General features: G+C 35.5%; 1 protein-coding gene and 1 long non-coding RNA gene across 5 annotated transcripts in view; both read left to right on the plus strand.

Moving 5' to 3' along the window:
• Window positions 1–8621, plus strand: part of LOC135082225 (RILP-like protein homolog) — a 39010-nt gene extending 30389 nt beyond the window's left edge. Inside the window, exons 8-9 of one of the 4 annotated variants that reach the window (XM_063976994.1) lie at window positions 734–826; window positions 4680–4771. In XM_063976994.1, coding sequence (XP_063833064.1) covers window positions 734–812 — 79 coding nt within the window. In that variant the 3' untranslated portion in view covers window positions 813–826; window positions 4680–4771. Of the gene's footprint in view, window positions 1–733; window positions 827–4679 lie in introns of all 4 variants that reach the window. The other 3 variants (XM_063976992.1, XM_063976995.1, XM_063976993.1) reach the window with 3 other exon arrangements.
• Window positions 8622–14225: 5604 nt separating this feature from the next.
• The window catches only part of LOC135082247 (uncharacterized), a 75397-nt gene continuing 69028 nt past the window's right edge, over window positions 14226–20594 (plus strand). The window contains exon 1 of the long non-coding RNA XR_010259376.1: window positions 14226–14472. This is a non-coding gene — a long non-coding RNA (uncharacterized LOC135082247). The remainder of the gene's footprint in view (window positions 14473–20594) is intronic.

Genomic DNA, 20594 nt, shown 5'->3' on the forward strand with positions numbered 1-20594 from the left:
TAAATAACTCATATCATTTATAGCACAAGAAAGTTTTTATTACCGAAATAAATGTAAATGCTAGACGCATTTCTATTTCCACTTTTTAATAACAATTGATGTGCTGTGTTTTTATATCTCATTGTTTAAAGGTTTTTATGTACAGTTACAGTTTAATCTTTGGATATTTTCTGCTCACTGCTTACCGAAAATATCCATTCTTACAACAATATCAACAGTAGACAGTTGATATTATTTATGAGATGGTATCATTACGCCAAAATACAATTTACTTACTACTGTAATAGTGTAATATAGCATAAAATTTAAATATGTTGTCAAACACAACAAAATAATGTGGAAGTCACAAAATAATTAAACAGAAGTATTTTACTCAGACCTTTTGCTCGTATAAAGTATGAAATCATGTTCTGAAATGAGTCAAAAAGAGCATTTAAATTGGAGCTATGGAACTCCAAAACTGTTTGTTTCTGAATTATTAACATTTAGTTAGCGTGAAACTTGAATTAGAGCAAAAACGCTCCAATGACTCATCAGAATATAGGTTTTATTAAGGTTCTGTATTGAAGTTACAGCCTGAACATAGTCAAAGAGTCTACCATTAGAATATAGACCTTATTAAACAGTCATTACGATCTATCATTTTATAATTTTACTTTTACTCTTATGTTTATGTCCCCTCCCTATTTAGTTCCTTTATTTTGTGTTGCCCCTAACCTGTTGGTGTGGTCAGGTTCTGGTTGGCGCTGACGAGACGCGATGAGGGCCGCAGGTCGCCCCCGCCAAGGATCTCTTTCGGCCCTTGGTACTGATCGCCGCTTGCCCGGTAGGTGTACGATAGTTTAGGGCCTCCGCTAAAACTCGCGAGAACTCCGCAACACTGTTTAGTTCGGGTCTAAAGTCCGGTCGCCGAGCAGATAGAATTACGTACAATGACCCCAAGCTATCTATCCTTATCGCTCGCGCGTATAGATCGTTTCATCCAAAAAGACGCGCCCCACCATTCTTCTGCTAATGTTTGAGTGTTATCGGTACACGCTAAAATTATCCACGCACACTACAATAATAACTCTCGGATTGCTCGGATCAAACTCCCTGCACCCCGCGCTTCCCACGACAAAAAATTGGTGTGAGGCGCGTCTTCGCGTATTATATTGCTGTCGCTCTCGCAGACTCACCTATGGTCGCCCCGCAACAGCAATATAACTACGCGCAAGCGCTAAGGATAGTTAGCTTGGGGTCATTGTACGAAATTCTATCTGCTCGGCGACCAGGCTTGATTTGTCACCGTTGCTCATGCTGGCATCTTGCTTTGCGTGAGAGGGATGGCAACATTTAAAACGTCGGAGTAACCCCGTTGTATTGAAAAAAATGTATGAGTAGTGTGACGGGCATTTCCGTGCATTAATAGATGTAGCGCCCGCGCAAGTTTTAGCGTAGGCCCTTAGGGTGCCTCCACATTAATAAGCGGTTCAAATAATCATCCCCATCCCATTGATAAACGTATTTTTTGCCTTTTATTGTGTTTCATTTTGTAATGAATTGCAAAAGAGGAGAATAAACTAATGCTTTTGAAATCTAGGATCAGTAGAATCGGTATTATGATATTTCGATATGACCTACGATGAAATATCATTTTATTGATGTGCAAAACAGGTTTTTTTTAAAGATATGCATGTTGTAATATTATTCTAGTTACAATAAACCTCTAGTCTAGATTAATTAACGAATCAGTTTTTTTAAGGTGTAAGAATTCAGCAGACTAATTTCACTAATTTACCACGAGTATTTTTTTTTTACAAGTATAACAATTAATATTGCATCACTGTCAAAATAAATAAGCACATAAAAATCAAGTTTCGAATTTTTGGTGGAATCGGTTTGCTGTTTTCTCACAATGCCCTTCAATAATTTCTAATTTTAGTTATGTAAGCATTTTCGCGGTAATTTCATGGTCTAACAGTTTTATTTTAATCAACAATAAATTTTGTTAATGTGAATCCTTAATGGTGCATGCAACTAACATGTCGAAATATTGAGCGCTCAAGTAAAATTATTAACGTTTTAATAATGTATGCTTGTTTTTGTTGCGAATATTCCAAAATAGGCATATTATTATGTCACTTTTAATAATTATAACTTTGCTTGAAAGTTTGAAAAGGAAGAAAAACCTCTGACGATTTCTAATGACCTAAAAAATGTCCTTCGTGATTGATTAATGATGATTCATTCATAATCATCATTTCAGCCATGGTACTGAACTAGGCGTCCCCCAATGATTTCCACATCGCTCGGTTGGTGGCAGCCTTCAATCCGTTCTAATAATAGGCTAGTTTCCTAAAAAAAATTTTTTAGTCCGTCAATTTTCATATAAAAAATATTCGACACGTATATTTTTCATTATCAATCAAACAAATAATTACAGAGTTATAGTGCACTAGCTTTCCGCCCGCGGCTTCGCCCGCGTGGAATTTTGTCTGTCACAGAAAAACTTTATCGCGCGCGTCCCTGTTTCAAAAACCGGGATAAAAACTATCCTATCCCTTTCGGACCCGCGCTTAAACTAGAAAGAAATTTATAATTTTGAACATGAATTTTAGGTAATTTGGGGCCGCAGATTACGAATCTGCTATAATTTTCCAGATTTTCCGCCGCCATCTTGGAAAATTCATATACCAACAATTGTATCAAACTGGGCCCTTCACTTCCCACGTACAATTGTGAGGGTCAATATTGTAAGGGTTAAATTTTATCAATGGCATGTATTCCGAAAAACGTATTATAACCAGTAAGGAATAAACAGATTTCATTTGTATACCAGTATTTGCCATTTAATATTGATTTGTGGGCAAAACCATCTGTTCCATGAGCTCAACAGTAAATATAGCGCTCGAAATATTCCTATGGAGATTTAATATCTCCTGGAACATGAACAGCATCTCCTGGAAGATGTTGACGATTGAAGGGCTTGGTCTGCTATGCCGCTTGCATACTCAGAGGTATGTATCGTCATGATTGTCTGAGCCTTCATCAGAAGAAGAGGAGTAGTTCATCTGAAGTTGCCGAAACTAGCTTTTGTCGTTGTCATCGCTCTCATCCCCAGATGCATTGAGCATCTCTGCGATAGTAGCGTCGTTTAAAATCGGAAACATGGTGCGGAAACCATGAAAAATTAATAATTATGAGAAACTTCAAATACGCATATGGTATTGTAGGGCCCACGTCGATACAATTGTGTCAGTAAAGTTCGTTAGGCCGTTACGCCAAAGCCTTTGCTTACAAGTAGTCACTGTTATCACAAAAAGATGCTATTTTTAACTATTTGCCTAATCAATAACTTGTATATTACCACAATTACAAAATAAAACCATAGTAGGTACTTTCTTTAGCTTTCCGGCCAAGTCGGGGAGCGCAATCAGTCATGAACTGTACAGGTTGTAACCTGCTCACCAACTGCGCTTCGGACAAAATTTGCACGGGAGGTGAAAGAACGCATCCCGCACAATCGTACGATACTCAGCCCATCCACTTCCGATGTAAAACTAATGAGAAAATCTCGATTTTATAACCCGCACAATTGTATTGGAGCGGTCCGAAAGGGCTATGTTCTTTCCCGGGACTCAAACTATCTCTGTGCCAAATGACATTGGGAACTTTTTGCCCCACTTTTCGAAAAGTAGCGGACACAAACGAAACCTATCACAGATGATACATACTAATATCCAATGAATTTCCGTGCATTTTTTTTTCTCTCTTATATGGGAATATTGAGAAAATGAAGTTTTAATATTTTATTTTATTTTACATTTAGGTAACATTTTTGACGACCTCCGTGGCGGAGAGGTGCACACACCGGTTTTCAAGGTGTGCCGGGCCAATACTGAGGTCCCGGGTTCGATTCCCGGCCGGGACAATATAGAAAACGATCTTTTCACATTGTCTCTGGTTTGGGTGTGTTGTGGTTCGTCGTTCCCGATTTCCATAACACAAATGCCTTAGTTACTTATTTTGGGTTGGAGTAATATATGAGATGTTGTCTAATATTAATTTAAGTATTTATAATATTTTATTTATTTATATTATGTTATTTATATTTTTTATTTATTTATATTATTTTATTTACTTTTATTGGTTACTCTGCAATGCCAAACAACATAACATGTAAAAATATCAAATCATTTTAGACAAATATATTTTCAACTTAGACTCGTCATATCTCAGAATTCCCATATCTCACAACATAGCGCTTTAAGTGAATATACCTACAAGTATAAAGCTTTGAAATAAAATACGTTTCATCTTTGTCCGCCTTGGGGCATTTTCTCATATTAAAGTTCCCAATGTCCTTTCATCAAAATCGGTTGCGAGGTTTAAGCGGGAAAGCGTGACAGACAGACAGACAGAGTTACTTTCGCATTTATAATATTAGTTGGGATTAGTTGGGATTGAAGTTCCGCGCGACGTCACAAAGTGCTGCACTTATACGCACTCACAGACGTCACGGGCCTGTCTTAATTTCATTAGTTTTAAAAAGTGAAAAATACGTGTCGAGTAGTTTTTGATAAGCTAACTGACGGACTAATTAAAACTTGGTTTTTTACCCAGGAAACGTCCCTATTATATTGTTTTCTTTTGAATGACATGCTTTTAATTCTGATATGTATTGCATTTTCTTTCAGTTTTCGCAAGCTCTTTGTTGAGTCTGATATCACCGTGGGATCGTTCCCGCGCCGCTCGCTTAACTCGTTCGCCAGCAAGATGTCCGCGCCCGGTGGCCCCCCCACCGCCCCCGCGTAGGCACTCCGACCCCTCCGCCCCCGCCACCGACCCCCCCACTACACGCGTGCCCCCTCACACCCCCCACAAACTGGAGCTCGACTTGCGGCAAGAACTACTCAACACAAATGACAACATCGAATTCGATTCCTGGCTCGGATGCAACTTCGATCAAGATACAGAACAACATCACCGCTTCGAACACGACATCCCACTACAAAGGTCAGTGTCCCTAGATAGAGGCGTAGACGTATTCAATTATTTGCAGACCATCGGATCAGACTGGTCGGGCAGCAGTATCGGGTCTACCTGGACAGTCCATTCGTTTGGGCAAGGTATAGAACGGTACAGGAGCGTTGAAGATGTCCCAGCTTCTCAGATTAGAGTGAAAAGCAGGCGTGCATCTTCAGATTTTGACGGCGCGTTCGGACGCAGCCTAGCGTTATCCGTCTTGAGGGACAGTTATAGGGGCATTGACATGGGCAGTGGGAGTCTGTCGCCGCAGATCAAGAAATTGAAATGGACCTATTCGGTAACCGACTCCTTTGAGGACTTCGCCGATTCGAAAGTCGATGATCTGCGGACTACGAAGGACGCATTCCTTAGAACAAAGAGACCTTATTGCAGGAGCTGTTCGGTGGAATCGAGCAAGTCGAATGCCAGTAGCGATTTTGAGGGCTATGTAAGCAGTGGTAGACAATCACCACAGATCAAAAAGTTAAAAAAGAATGTGTCGCTTCGAAATTTAATACAAGTAAAACGAGCCACGTTTGATTTGAAATCAGATAGTGAAGATAGTGAAATAGAGGCGTTTACGCCCTACTTCAAAGATATATCCATAAAGACTAGAAAAACAAAAGAACTTTCAGATAAAGGGTTAGAGACGAAAAATTTACCGACATTGGTCAAACATTTGAAAAGCTTTTCGTTGCGAAAAAATCTTGCGGAAACAAGTGAAGGATCGGAAAGCTCTAAATTGAAGATGAATGAAATGAGTGATAGAAAGAGATTGCTTCACAGAAGCATGTCAATTGATGCGGAAAAGACAAACGTCAAAAGTGAGGCAGAATGTGGATGTATGGATGGACATCAAAAGAGGATCGGGATGACGCGCCACATGTCTTTTGTTGGGGTGAAGAAAATGGAAACGAATTTGAGGAAGGAGGTATTGATCAAGCAAAATATGAGCTACCTCCATAGCAGCTGCGAAGATATCCTGGCTAGGAGCCACAAAAAGACACGTCGCAGGTCGATCGAGTCGAATGCGGACTCAGGCTTTCCTTCAATGAAACACACCTCCAAGATTGAAGTCCGTAGTAACATTCAATTACCGAAAAAAGACGTTACTACGACGAAAGGACCGCCATCCAATCAAGTGGTCTCTATAAATGCAACGGATGAAAACCGTTTTCAAGCAACCGGTGTTGCCAAATGTGAAAACATAAATCCTACCAATACTTCCAATTTAGTAGAAATAAGTAGAATTTGTGACTGTCGAATTTGTACGGAGGACGAGAGAGAGGATAGAAAGTCGTTGATTCGTAGGATGTTAAATAAACTCTTTATGAAAATTATCTCTGGCAGAGATTATGGTAGGAAGTTGACATATTGGGATGAGAATAATAATTTAAACGAAAGTGAAATGTATACTTGTATTATGCATATACTGAAGTTGATGCTTGGTCTTTGGTTGAGGCATTTAGATCACAATTAATTTAGATAGTAGAATGTCGGTAAAGGTTAAAATATATTGAATGTTGATGAAGTTAAAGTAGTTGTTTGTGATTAGTTCTTGTCTTCAAACTCTTCACTTCTTCTGACAATGACTATGTCATTGAATTTGAATCCGTAACCGGTAATAATTATGACTCATAATATTTTGAAGTAAGCTTCTCTGTTTTCTAATAGTGCACATGTTAGTTTTAGGAATATTTTGTCAACTAATCGAATATTCTTACTCTGTCATCATCTCTTTACATTTCCAATTCATGTCAATTTCCTATGTCATAAGTATGGATGTTATAAATAGGTGTTATGCTGAATTTTAGTACAAAACAGAAACGATTAACTACGACTATATGAAGTCTTGTACATCCTACGTGGTATATTAATGTTGTTGCTTCCAATTTGTACTAATATTTGGTACGTGTGTGTGTTGCCCGATTCACGGAACATTTCACAGATTGACCGAAATTCTCTATGGTCCAATTTTACAGGCCATATTTTATCATTGACATACGTAAAATAATTTTTCAACACCAATTTTTTTTTTCATGTTTTTTTTTTTCACTCGAATCGGGCAACATTGCGAAGTGACTGACACGCAAAGGCTGTGTATGTGTGACATTATATACATTAAAGTATGATATCACAGCTTGTAATCGTTTATGTTTAAGTTACAACTTGTATTAAGTTTGGACCGTGGTTGCATACTTGTTTATTGATGTTGAACGTGGGATCGCGGTCTTGAGCCTTCATGTCACTGTTCCAACTGAGAACTTTGACTCACAACATTTGGTGCGTGGACTCTTCACTCCCTATGGATTGAAAAGAGACGGGTTGTCTTTTTAACCCTCAATTTAATGTATTAGAGAATAAACTCTGATTTTGCACCATTATCAATCTTTTGTCGCAACGTTGGTAAGAGACATTGGCTCATACATTCCTTGAATACTTTGTTTAATAGATTATCAAATTTTGGCTTTGTTTGGAAGCGTGAGTGCCATTATAAGATAATGCTACCTTTTGTATTTCATTATAACCAATCATCGGACCAATATATAGAAACATATCTTCCATTTGTCTTTTCGAAATCGTAATTTTATATTGGTCTCGACTCTGTATGTATTTAATACTCAATTTTAATTGTATTATAATTAATTTTGTTAGTACTCATGGCCTAAATAACTGTGAAACACGCAGCACTTTCCATTCCGAAGTATTTAACTTGCCAAATGAATGATACATTTAAGTGCAAGTGTTTTTTAAGTATTTATTTTGATTTTAGCACTCGACTATACGATAACTGCGACTCTGGGACACAAGCCGAAGCACATAGTGTATGGTCCAAATGTGAGGTTAAATACCTCTGTAATGTCACAAATTGTTGCTAGATTATTAGAACGCTTTCACATTTAGGCGATTTAGCAGCGCGACAAACGCGCAACAGACGCGCTGTAGAAAATTTCATACTATGTGACAGCGGATGCATCCCTTCACATTATAAAAACGCCGCTGCCGCGCTACTAACGCCCTATTGTGAAAGCGCTCTTAATTTTCCGGGCGTAGTGGGGTTCTTATTTAGCTGAATTTTCACTCAAAAGTGTGCAGTGTTGCCCTATTGTTTAAGGTTGATATTGTCACGAAATTTTAGATCTCAAAAAATACATTTGGACCATACATCTTGAACTGGCCGCAACGGATACCAGAATAACCCCATTTTCAAAAATGCTTATTTACTATTACTGTTGACATGATAAAAAATGTCATAACATGATGAGCTGATGCCAATTTGTCAGCATGTCCAGTCCTTGAATCAGCCAGTTGTTTAGAAACTGGTATATCATTAATAGTTATAGAAATTCAGTAAATAGCATAAGACGTTAAAAAGTAAAATAATACAGGCAGTAATAAGTTTTACAAAGACTTATAGTTTAGTGGTTGTAAAATTTACCGTTTTTACAGATTAATAGATTAAAGTATTCTAATGTTCTCGATGTTTATTAATCCTGCTCACTCATAGCAGGAAAGAAAGAGCGAAAATAAGCTTCGAGAATTCTAGAATCCGTAATTTCATAGAATTAAATTCGTTGTGGCTAGTCGTAAGAACTACGAATCACTAGAAATAGACATAGATAAAAAGAGGAAATAGATAAAACTTTCGACGGATTATGAAGTAATAGCTGTTGGCAATAGACTAGATAGACGGACTAGATCAATCAATAGAAGTAAGCACGATTTTTTTTATAAATTAACTACTAAAACTTCACAATTTAATTGTTTAAATCGTATTTCAGTTTCAACAGTTCATGAAATAGCACGTTTTTTTATTGAGTGTAGATTTTTTTTCACTCGGTTATTTGTAGTGCTGATAAAAACATGTCTATTGACGTCATATTTGATATACTTTGGAACTACTCGTCAACGAAAACATGTGAAAAAATACCTATTGTTTAAAATCTATCTACTAAACGATTTCCCTACCAAATATTCTATGTTATAGTATTCTCTATGTAAGTCATTATTATTAGAATACCTTATAAACTTATACACCTATCTAATACAAATTACCTTTATAGTATATAAAAATCGTTAAATTATTGTGCAAGTTAATCTGTCAACTTGCAATATTAAAAATCGGAAAATTTTCTTTTGAAATATTATTCTTTATTACTTTATGGTTTATTTTGTTTGTATTCTAGTCACAGTACTACTGGATACTAGACTTTATTATTCATGAATTAAATCTTAAAATGCGCTAATCCACAATCGAAATGGCAGAAAAACTACTTCCTAAATAAGTTCTTTGTTTGAAGATAAAGGGAGCAATACTTTTTAATTAATACAAAACCTTCGTGCTAAACATTTCCTTAGTACCTACTACGATGCTCATTTGAATTTCTCATGGCCTGTGTATGATGTCATAGGAGATTGGCGTTAAATAATGATATCATTACACTTCCTCGTCCTGAAAGAATTACTTTCAAAGCAATTTAAAGTAAAATTCAAACCCCTAGTTTTACTATATCCATCCTGAATTCAAAATTATTAATAAAAATATGTTGGCCGTTTACAGGAAAAACAGGACAAACGTCCCAAATATGGCTTGCCTTAATATCTAAACATTTTTTTATGCAGACCAAGGCAGGTATTTGACCGCAGTCGCTCCTGATGTTAAGTGAGATGCTGTCTAGCTAGGATGGTACATATCTGTGCCATGTACCTTTCTTCTAAAATATATTCGTCACCGAGATGAAATTTTAATGTTACTAGAATGCGGTTGTGCAATAATTCAACCGTTTATTAGACCACAAATGTGCAATAACATTAAATCAGTAAACTACGTCAATTTCATTTCGTATGACACATTAAAACTTCACAGCTAGGAGGCACTTAAATGCACGTTATTTTATTATAAACAAGTGATTTACTATTCGTTTTACAATGACTGAAATGTTTATCAGTTGGGTTTTTAAAACAATTTTAAGCTGTAAATTGACAGTAAAAATTTAGCCATTTTGATTTTGGGTTGCGCACTGATAAGTTTTCACTTGTTTTAATTTTTTTAACATGAATTGACGGTAAAAAAATTTAAGATCACTCATTTTTTTGGGGTTACTGGGAACACTAATTTGAAAATGTAATCTAATGATTTTTATTACGCACGGATACAAACTTGTATAATAATTTCTTAATTTATTTATGACGATAAAATCCGTGAAATGTCGAAAGAGTTTAAAATATTAGTATTATTTATTAAAATAAGTATATTATCGATACATTTCTGTCGGTAATATGTATAATTGAGTTGTGTAATTAATTTTATTATTTGTACCTCAAACGATTTTGTTTTTCACTTGCGTAGTTTTAATGAATGTTGTAAAGACGATTATTGGTACCTAATCTATTATAAGTTGACGGTGTCAAAGTAAATTATATATCTGTTTGTATGAAGAATTATGCGTTTTATTTACTTTTTGCTTTTAGTTATTTCCTTATCTAAATATTTACGCACTTTGCATGACTTATACATCCACACACAATCGCCCATATTGCAACCATATAACATGCCACAGTTAATACAAACTGACTCACAAAATCACTCTTATGGACATGATTACTCTCCCTAATTTAGATTTATAATGTGTCGTTTAAAAACACGTAACATAATATTGAGACTTTTAAAGAGTAAATTACCACTTTCGTATTTAACAGAATACACATTTCAAAAAATGTCGCTAAACATTGACATCAACGAAAATACATCTGTGTCACACAAGGCACTCGAGGCATTCGGTCAGAAATATAACCACCATTATAGAAGACGACATTATACATTATGTGACCAGTTTCTCAGATAGTATCTTTGGGGATAATATATTAGCTGTACAAGATAAGTTTTTTATCTGGTTACACGCTCGTAACTCAAATTCTTATCTTGGTGGAAAACAAGGCTATGGACATGTATTTGAATGAGTTAGGTCATTAATTTTGGGATCTCCTGCGCATACAATCGGTCAGTTTTATAGGGGGTCTCGGCAAATGTTTATCATTGTGTTCGTTATCACAAAAGTCTCGACTTCTCTAAGAAGTTATTTCCTAGGTTTAAAACCAGCAGATTTAGAAACACTGTTAATACAGAAGGATTCACTGGTTTGGCTTGGAATAAACGATATATTGTCTTAAACTTTTTGCACGTTCCTCGAATAGCGCTATCATAATTGAAAAGCATGAAATTAAGGCTGTAAGGAAGAAGAAACTATTGCTTATTGTTTATTCCAAGCCAAATCGGCACACATTATAGTTATCCAACGAGTAACTGCATAGTTATGCTATAATAGTTGCCTATTAACTGTGGTTATGCTCCATCACTCCATCCTTTTAGGAATACCATATTTATTTACCGTTATTATTTGAGTCAATGAAAGCGTTTCATTATTGAGTTTTTACTAAAACACCCAATAAGTATAAATGTAACTATCGTATTTCATAATAAATGCAGGGATTTATTATAATTATTATGAGTACCTACCCATAATTTTAATCACACACATAACTTTACTTTCAATTGCCGTAAAAATTCCCGGTCGCGACAGGTTTACGATAACTGCCTGAATTTGATAGTTCGAGCATGATATACAGACATCAGATACCACCTTATGTAATTGTAATAGATGCTATTTTTCAACAGAAATGCATAGTCTGATGTGCGGTACAAAGGGTATATTTATCGTCTGGCCGTGTGTAGTCGCCGTATAATTTTCGGCATTATCGGGACCGGGTACAGACCCGGTCAAGTTCATGGCAGGTTGTGACCCACATGGGGACTTTCCACGACTCGTTTAACTCGCTCGGCATACGAGCCATCGGTAAGTCTGCGTTGTCAAGCGGCGCAGATAAAATGATATTTTGACCGCTTTCAGTAAAAGTGAAACCTGTAGTAAAATTTAATAAGTAAAATGTACGGTCGACATTTTTGCTGCTAAATACCACCTTTTACAATCAAATTACACACATACAATGTTTCAATGTGTAGCTAAATAATTATGTCGACTTTGTAATCTGTAGGTACACGGTAGCGAGACACAAATAAGCCTACTATTTGGCGCCCAACATTGTAGGTCTCCCAGTTGGTTATGATGATTTCTGCAAATTCGTTAATTTGGAATTCTTAATGCATTAAAAATAAAACATGTGTGGATTCTAAGTAGGAATGAGGAAATCTTGATAAGTTTTCACATTCCTGTGGTATTACATAATTATCTAGTCTCTACATTTTGCATTAAACAAGTTAAGCGTGTAATCTGTACCTATTACAGGTTTTAAATCGTTCGTCTCATTACTGGAGGTGATTTAAAAGCCTCTTTAACATGGATAATGGATCTGCGGTTATAGCGCAAAGATATAATTTATAATTAACTTTTGCAGCTCAACAGGTTAACTGCCAATCTATTTGACTATCGATGTAAATAATTTTCTGATACTTTGTAATTAAATAAGACCCCCAGTTCAACAAACATTTTAATTAACTTACTCTGTACGTTATTTTTACATAATATACGAGTAATGATTAGGTACTAAAAGGGTATACCTAGGTTGATTCTTATTTAACACTAAGTATCCCTTTTTTTATCCCTTTTCTCTACAACAGACTTGTTATGTATTTAGTGCTTACATTTATTTGTTTTATTGTGGGACAAGCAGCTTTAGTCGTTTTTTGGATTGTTTTGTCATGAAGTCTCTTGTATAACACTCAAATAAAAGGTCTCTTGCATGCAACGTGATTAGGGTGGGTTTATACTCGCTTTAGATAGTTTTTGAGTGAGTTATCCAACTCAATCCTTGCAGTTGTTTACGTTTAATTCTATTTACATACAGGCTTTTAATTTGCAAAGGGATAGGCATACATTTACAACAACAAGCTATTGGATTTCCTTCTTAACTGGTTCACGTAATCTGACTAACTAACGAGTTTGTAAATGTTTTTCACTGAAAAATTCCATTATCACATCCGCAACCTTGATTTACCTTTTATAATCCGTTAATTCGTTACGATTTTGTTAATTGCTTAATTGCTTGATTGCCATGTTAGGTTTACAGCGTCCTTTCTGGGGCACGGAGTATTTGCCATTAACGTTGCGGTTCACGATCTCGCATAGTTCTAGTGATGTGGATAGTCGATAGGCAAGGCAGTCAGATGGAGCGTAGAGAGGCTGCGCCGAATATCGAGGCCATACCGCGATGCTGGAGGTTATAGCGCGATTTATGTGTTTGGTGCTTGACTTAGTACAAGTTTTTAATGGTTGAATTTAGTCATTGGTTTATTAAAGAAAAAGGACAACATAAATAACTTGTTTGACTGAATTCTAATGAATGAATGAATTATTTGAAATAAGTTCACAAATAGAAGAACACTGCATCTTATAACAGCGTTAAAAAGACCCTGTTTTTTGTTACTGAAGCAAATATTTGAACTTTGAACATTTTGAACATTTGAAGTGACCCAAAAAGCAATGGATCCTTACTTCAATCCGTCTCTATAGAACGCGACCCCAAGTAATTGCAATTAGATTTATACTTGTAATTAAATGAAGAGTTCATACTTCAATTAATGAAGAAGTTACCTAACGTTATCATTTCACTAAAATGTTGTTTGGTAATTTACAATTCATTTATATTGGACTTATTTTGGTCAATTTAAAAATGATTTGTTTTGATAATTTTCACAAAAATACAACACTTTCATAATAACAGGTTGGTAAGTAACAAGTTTGTTTTGTTGCAATTTGCTAATTGTGCCACTTTTAACACATTATATACTTTACAAGTTTTTTACCTAATTTAAGACAAGACAATTAAACCTAATTAGACGTAGTCGGTACGTACTGGTTTGAGATGTTATCGTAAAATATCCTGGTTTTTCTGAAAGAGTTCACTTCCTAGCAATACGATCGCCTAATTTGTGCTGTTTTAAACCTGCATTAATTTCTTTTATTGGTCACTTGTGTGTCATACTCAGTATCTATCTTTATTTACCTTTATACCTATAACGATTGCCTATTCATGATTCAATTAATTTCCCTTTGTATTTATTCTACTTAATCGTATTTAATTTCGTAGCAACTATCAAGATTGTAAGTCGCCGTAACCCCAAGTAAAGGTGAGCCCGGCGCGGGCGCAGTGACGTGTCTCTTCTCACTTCTCTTCCTTCACTTTAGTATTCCGCGGACCGCAGCACGGAACGCACGTTCTGCTCGCGGTGACTTCCACTTAACATAAACTTGCTAATTGGTGTACATTGTAATCAACAAGTGATATCGAACAAGTTAATAAGATATTGTAATCCAAACTTACCGATAGGAAAGCTTGTTTTCGTTGCAAGGACAGTGATATGAAAGTTTAGTTTGCGGGCTTATAGTGATATTTTTGGTAAATTTTGTTCAACTACGGGATTTCTGCGTGCGAAAGAATAATAAGGTGAGTTGCTTAATTGTTTCTAGTCAGGAGACGGTTTCTTGGATAAGCAGTTGCACGCAGTGCTTGGACGCTGCGCTGGTATGTTAGGTTTGCGAGGCCCAAGAAAAAACGCGGAAATTCTACGCCTTAGGAATTGCGATTTCGTTGACGCTAAGTCAATATTAGGAAATACTACTTGGTAAGTAATTGCTTTTTTATAAGATTTATTGCTAAACGATCGTTCAACATGGACATGTTCACTTTTGCAATGATTAATGAGTTTAGTAGTTGCAATCTGATTTTAGAAAAACGTTAGAATTAGTGCCACTTATAGATTTTTCTAAGTTCCTTTATTCACTTCATGGAAATTGGTCAAATACTGACATTATCTAATTTAGAGAAGCAAAAGGTAACTGTATTAGAGGTAACCAATACTAACTGTACATCTGACGCCTAACTTGAACCGGTCAGTTCAGATATTCGGTGTTCTGACCGCAGAATCACCCATGCGTTTCGTGCCTGTATTTTGTCGTATGCTTCTTCATCCAATTGTTTTAACGCGCCTAGAGAAAGCCTTTATGTCTTTATTTTATGAGAATCACAAAAGTGCAGTTAATTTCTTGATAACTGCACCATCTTATAAGAAAACTATCTTCTACACAGCATGTAGTGAAACTGTGAAACGAAACCTGTTATTATTTTGGCCCAACTCAAGTGACAGGGCCGGCTTTTAATGTTAAGAAGATGCGTTGATAAATGGCACACTTAACCAGTGGCGAGCCACCTCTGACTCAACCAACTTTCACGTGACTGTCACCTGTCACGTTGACAGCGAAACAAGTGACATGTCAAATGTCAGGGTGTTTCACTTTGATCGTGGACGGGGTATTAAATCATGGTTAAGACTGCTTTAATATTAATTTATACGTGACTTGAACAATATTGAAGATTTCTCTGTATTTTAAGTTTAAGAATAAATTTTTGGGCATCATGAATTTGTTTTAATATTCTCCATAATAAAACGACAGTTTAATTAAATAAAGCAGGTCTTTTTGCTATAGTTTACTAGTTATATTAATCTGAGCCATACTTTTCTACGATTAAAAGTCATTAACAAACTACCGTCACGTTGTTATAATGCGTTGTTTGTAAACAAACATTGCACCCGAACAAAGGACGCGATTGTCCTCTGTTTGTTTGCATACTTGCGGTGCAACAACAACAATACTTGACATTGTGTTGTCGGGAAATGCATTTTTATTGTTTAAATGATCAACAAAATGTAACATCTTATCGCTCATATAAAAGACATCAACGATCTACAACTTTTTGTATATTTTTTTCACGCATTTAATCTTTTGATAATGAGATTATAATGTCTAACGTTACTAGTTTAAACTTGCTATTATTTTAATGAACTATCGTGTCGATAAATAACTAGATTTTTAATCAATTTAGATTTATCTATCGTTAGTATAATATAATGAACTCCTACGTAAAATAATTTAACTTCAAAGTTGATCTGACCAAATTAAAAGACATCATTATTGCCTAATTGGCTTAGCTACATCGTATATCCAATATAATAACAAATAGATTAACTCAGTTTCTAACTTAACAAGTGACGCATTCGGGTAATTGATTTTATATCGCCTTATTAACATGCTCGGATCAATTTGCATTTTAATTGTTTGACAATTACTTCGCAAGTGGTAAACGACAAACTAAAGCCGTAAACTTTTACTTGGATATTAGCAAAGAGTGCTCATTATCGGTTGCATTAAAACGCAAATACGGCGTGTGAAAGAAAGTCCGAAAGCCCGTGATGTGTGGGCGAAACTCGCAGATATGCGCAAGCGCCGCTCGCTCGCACTTTCGACGCCGAAATGCGCACGAGATTACCGAGATGATGACGTAGCATGCATTTAAGATGCAGAATTGACGTAATTCTACAAGAGTTTACTGCCTTTTTTGTATTTATGTGCATTGAAGCTTGAGGCAGTTTTAAGTCTGCATTTTTATCAAGACGGTTCGTTGCCTTCAAGTTTCTTCAGTAAAATGTAGGTCCATTTAGTAGTTTGTTACTTTTTTAAACTATACACTTTTTATGTTAGTATTTCTACAACAAATCAATTATTATTATTAGAATTACAAAAAAAAACCAGCCTACGTTTTCTGTCTATTATAGTCTTGAAGTTTCTAAATCGAATATGTTGATAAAATTAATTAAAAGAAATACTAAAGCCTTGAAATGTCAGGTACTAAATACAATCTTGGGGGAATTATTTAAAAATTCAACACCTAAGTAAGCATGAAGTCAACATGGTACCTACTATAAAAAGACATGACTAAGTTACTGCAAAAAAACCTGGTCGTGGAATTCGTAATTAACCTTTAAAAGTTGTTATTTTTATGTACACATAAAACTAAGATTAACACGTAAAGTTTTCTACCAGATACAAGTCTTATTGATTTGTAATAATAAGTATTCATAATCGATATTTCGGTGCTTTATTATGATTAATGTCTAGACTTGATTTGATCAAAAAAATTATTTATGAGTTATTGAAATACCTATAGAGAGTCTAACTCAAAAATAATTACCTGTATACCTATACCTACCTAGTAAATTTTATCTGAATCTCACTCATTTAACATAGGAATCTAGGACTTACCTAAAAATAGAACCAAATAGGTTTCAAAACCTAAATATTCGTTAAGAATTCACTGTTAGATCTTCGAAAACCAGTTTAATCTCATCTTTTAAACAATGCTTGTAGACGCTTAGGACTTGTTGTAATAATGTCATCTCTTCTTTACTTATCTACCTACATCATCCATCCACCCTCTGAATGGGAGTGAATATAATTTATTACAATGAGAAGAATTATTTATAACGACCACCCATCCTGTCAGTGGGCCTGACAGACCACCATGCTATTGGTGTAAGAAGTGTCTTTATAACACCATTTAAATTCTATGATAATTTAAAACTTTGATGGCAGTTGATAGAGAAAAAGATTATAGACTGGGGCGTAATTTTAGAGGCGACAGTTTTGGCATCGGAATTCCGATCAGAGAGGACGCAGTTCGATTCCCGTCGACCGTAATTACGAAGTCAATCAGAAGAAAAGTATTGTATGACTGATGTTTTAAATAAATATGTACCTATGATCCGTTTGATTTTCAGTTTGAAGGGTTCGCCATCGTAACCTAACTGAAATAATAAATCTCTATGAATTTATGCTTTTGTTAAGAATTTAAAAGCATAACGAGTTGCTTGATGCATTTAAACTTCAAATACATTCTTTGTGTAAAAGAAGAACGGTCATCTGTGACCCAGGCCCGACAGAAACGAGACATACCTCAGTTTTTTTGTCATGTCTTAATTAGTTAAATTATGTATTTTTTATATTCGAAATCTATGTATAACACCAAAATATTACCCTTTGTTTTTGTTTAGGCGTTATATACAAAAACTAATACAAAATGCTTATTTATCACCAAAATTGGTAAATGTATGTACCTAAATGTCTATTACAGCTGCTATGGAATGTATCTAGGTGACCTGTGTGCCTACCATGAGTTTACGTTAGGTGTGCTCGCTAGCGACTGCGTAAAAAAATGACATTTAAATGTATGACATATTGTGCAGCGCCCCTAGCGGCTACTTTCAAGAAATAAACTCTTAATAAATCTTCATATAATTTTTTGACGTATTCGCTAGCGAGCTCACCTAACGTAAACTCATGGTAGGCACACTGGAGATACAGCCGGATTATACAGGATGGAAAAAATAATAAGTTACAAAATCCAAAAATTCAATGTTACCAGCTTCCATAATCTGTACCCTATTAATGGTACCATTTGAAAGAGCTCGTGAAGCACTTTCAGAATCAGTAACTAGTTTTTCGATATCTTGTATAGTTTAGAAATAATCGAGTGAGATCACTTATCGTTCCATATGTATAACCACCCTGTATAATCCGGTTGTATCTCCAGGTCACCTAGATACATTCCATTCCATAGCAGCTGTAATGGACATTTAGGTACATACATTTACCAATTTTGGTGATAAATAAGCATTTTGTATTAGTTTTTGTATAACGCCTAAACAAAAACAAAGGGTAATATTTTGGTGTTATACATAGATTTCGAATATAAAAAATATATAATTCAACTAATTAAGACATGATAAAAAAACTGAGGTATGTTTCGTTTCTGTCGGGTCTGGGTTTTTTTGTATGGGGCGTGACCGTTCTTCTTTAAGCACAAAGTTTTGAAACTTTATTCGGCTTTATTATGTATTATTTTATTCGTATATTATACAATATGTTTTCACTTAGCATACGTACTTGAATCTCTTAAAAATGAAAGGTCATAACGCTCTGTTGGCTCGTTTAATTAATTTGGTTTACGGCGCAGAGGTCACGGGTTCAGTTTCGTGCGGGGCAATTTGAGGTGTTATTGAGTTGATTTTAATTTGAGGCTCTGAGTAGGAAAATGTTTAATGTATGTTAGGATATGTTCTTACTGATTATTCAAGTTCATGACGCTTGACGAGGTTTGGTAGATAAGTACTTTTTCTTTTCACATAATTGTTCTGACAACAGTGCATTAAACAATGTAATATTCGTAATTGAAGCATAGCTCTTCTCTGCTAATACTACTCATAGTCCAAGATCTACTCAGTTTGGGGCTAGAGAAATTAACAATTCGATAATCAGGTCAGTCTATCTCAGATTCTAGTAAAATTGAAAATGACTTAACTGACTGGTAAAGAAGAGGTACCTAAATCATTACAAATAATAAGTTATTAAGGACCTAATGATGATAAAAATGTATTTTATGCAGTTCTAACGGGCAAGTTTACAACAAGATGTCATTTGTATTTTACGATACCCTCTAAAATACTAAACTTTACCACAGATTACTAGTAAGTGACTCTACCATCTTCAGTTAAACCGAGATACGCTGATTAGTGTCCCCAGCATCACCGCAATTAAGTAGTAAAGCTAGCACTAAAACTTTATTATAGGATGTGACATGTAATTATTAAGTAGCAGCTTACGTAAAGCTAATAACAAGTTGCTGAGGCTGCGCCAATAGCACAGGAAGAGCCATTGTGTGGAACCTTCCATCGCATCCGATTCGTGTGAAATCGATCTTCCTTATTGGTGTTACTTCTTGCTACATTAAGCAAAGGCTGTCAGAGTTTGATTTTTTGGCGGGACTTGATGTAATTTGGCTCACTTTGTTTCGGATTTCGGAAGTGTAAAGCGCCCTGGAAAGATCATAAGTAGTGAATAAAAGCTTCGAATTTGGATATTGCTTAAAAGAAACCTTAAGATCGGCAGAGAAATGTGGAACCGTGCTTCGAAGGGCACGTTAATCCATCGTCAATACGTTGGGTCGTGTCAGGCGTCAGTGGTAGCTAATAAAGAATGACATCAGATTTTTGTTACAATCTACACGACTTAGAAATAAGCAAAAGGTACTAGAGTAAATGATAAATATATTATGATTTATTTTCCATTTGAAAAAGGGTAAAAAGTTAAAGTTTGCTTTTGGTATGAACAGTTTTGCCTTCATTTGATGATAATTATTCAGAATTGGTAACATGAAAGATATGTTTCGAACAATATTTATGTGTCTTGTAAGCTATCAAGTACGGGTGTAATGATTTCAGAGACGTATACCATGTATTGCAGGTTTATGTAGGTTAATAATCGCCTTATTCATATCGATGTCCGGTGTCAGGTACATTTCGAACTAGTTTGCTAGTTCTAGGTTTATAAACAGCCAGTTACTAGTAATTTCCTGCTATTTGTCATATGTGCAGTTTAGAAGTTCGTTCGTTTCAGCCAAATGACGTCCACTGCTGGACAAAGGCCTCCCCCAAGGATTTCCACAAACACCGGTCCTTGGGGAAGTTAAAAAGGTGTTTATAATTAAAATAGTGCTGTTATTTTTTACAATTTCAATGAAAATGCAAGGATAGTACAGTGTTAAAACAGTTATCCATACTTTTGTGCCAGCTGCAAACTAAGATACAAACAGTTTGGGAAACTGCGTTAGCTATGCGAACGAAGCGAAGCTAAAGTAATTTAGCTTAGTTCTTGGCTTGTAACCCGCATATTAAA

This window comes from Ostrinia nubilalis, chromosome 21, assembly GCF_963855985.1.
Source record: "Ostrinia nubilalis chromosome 21, ilOstNubi1.1, whole genome shotgun sequence".
Classification (NCBI taxonomy): domain Eukaryota; kingdom Metazoa; phylum Arthropoda; class Insecta; order Lepidoptera; family Crambidae; genus Ostrinia; species Ostrinia nubilalis.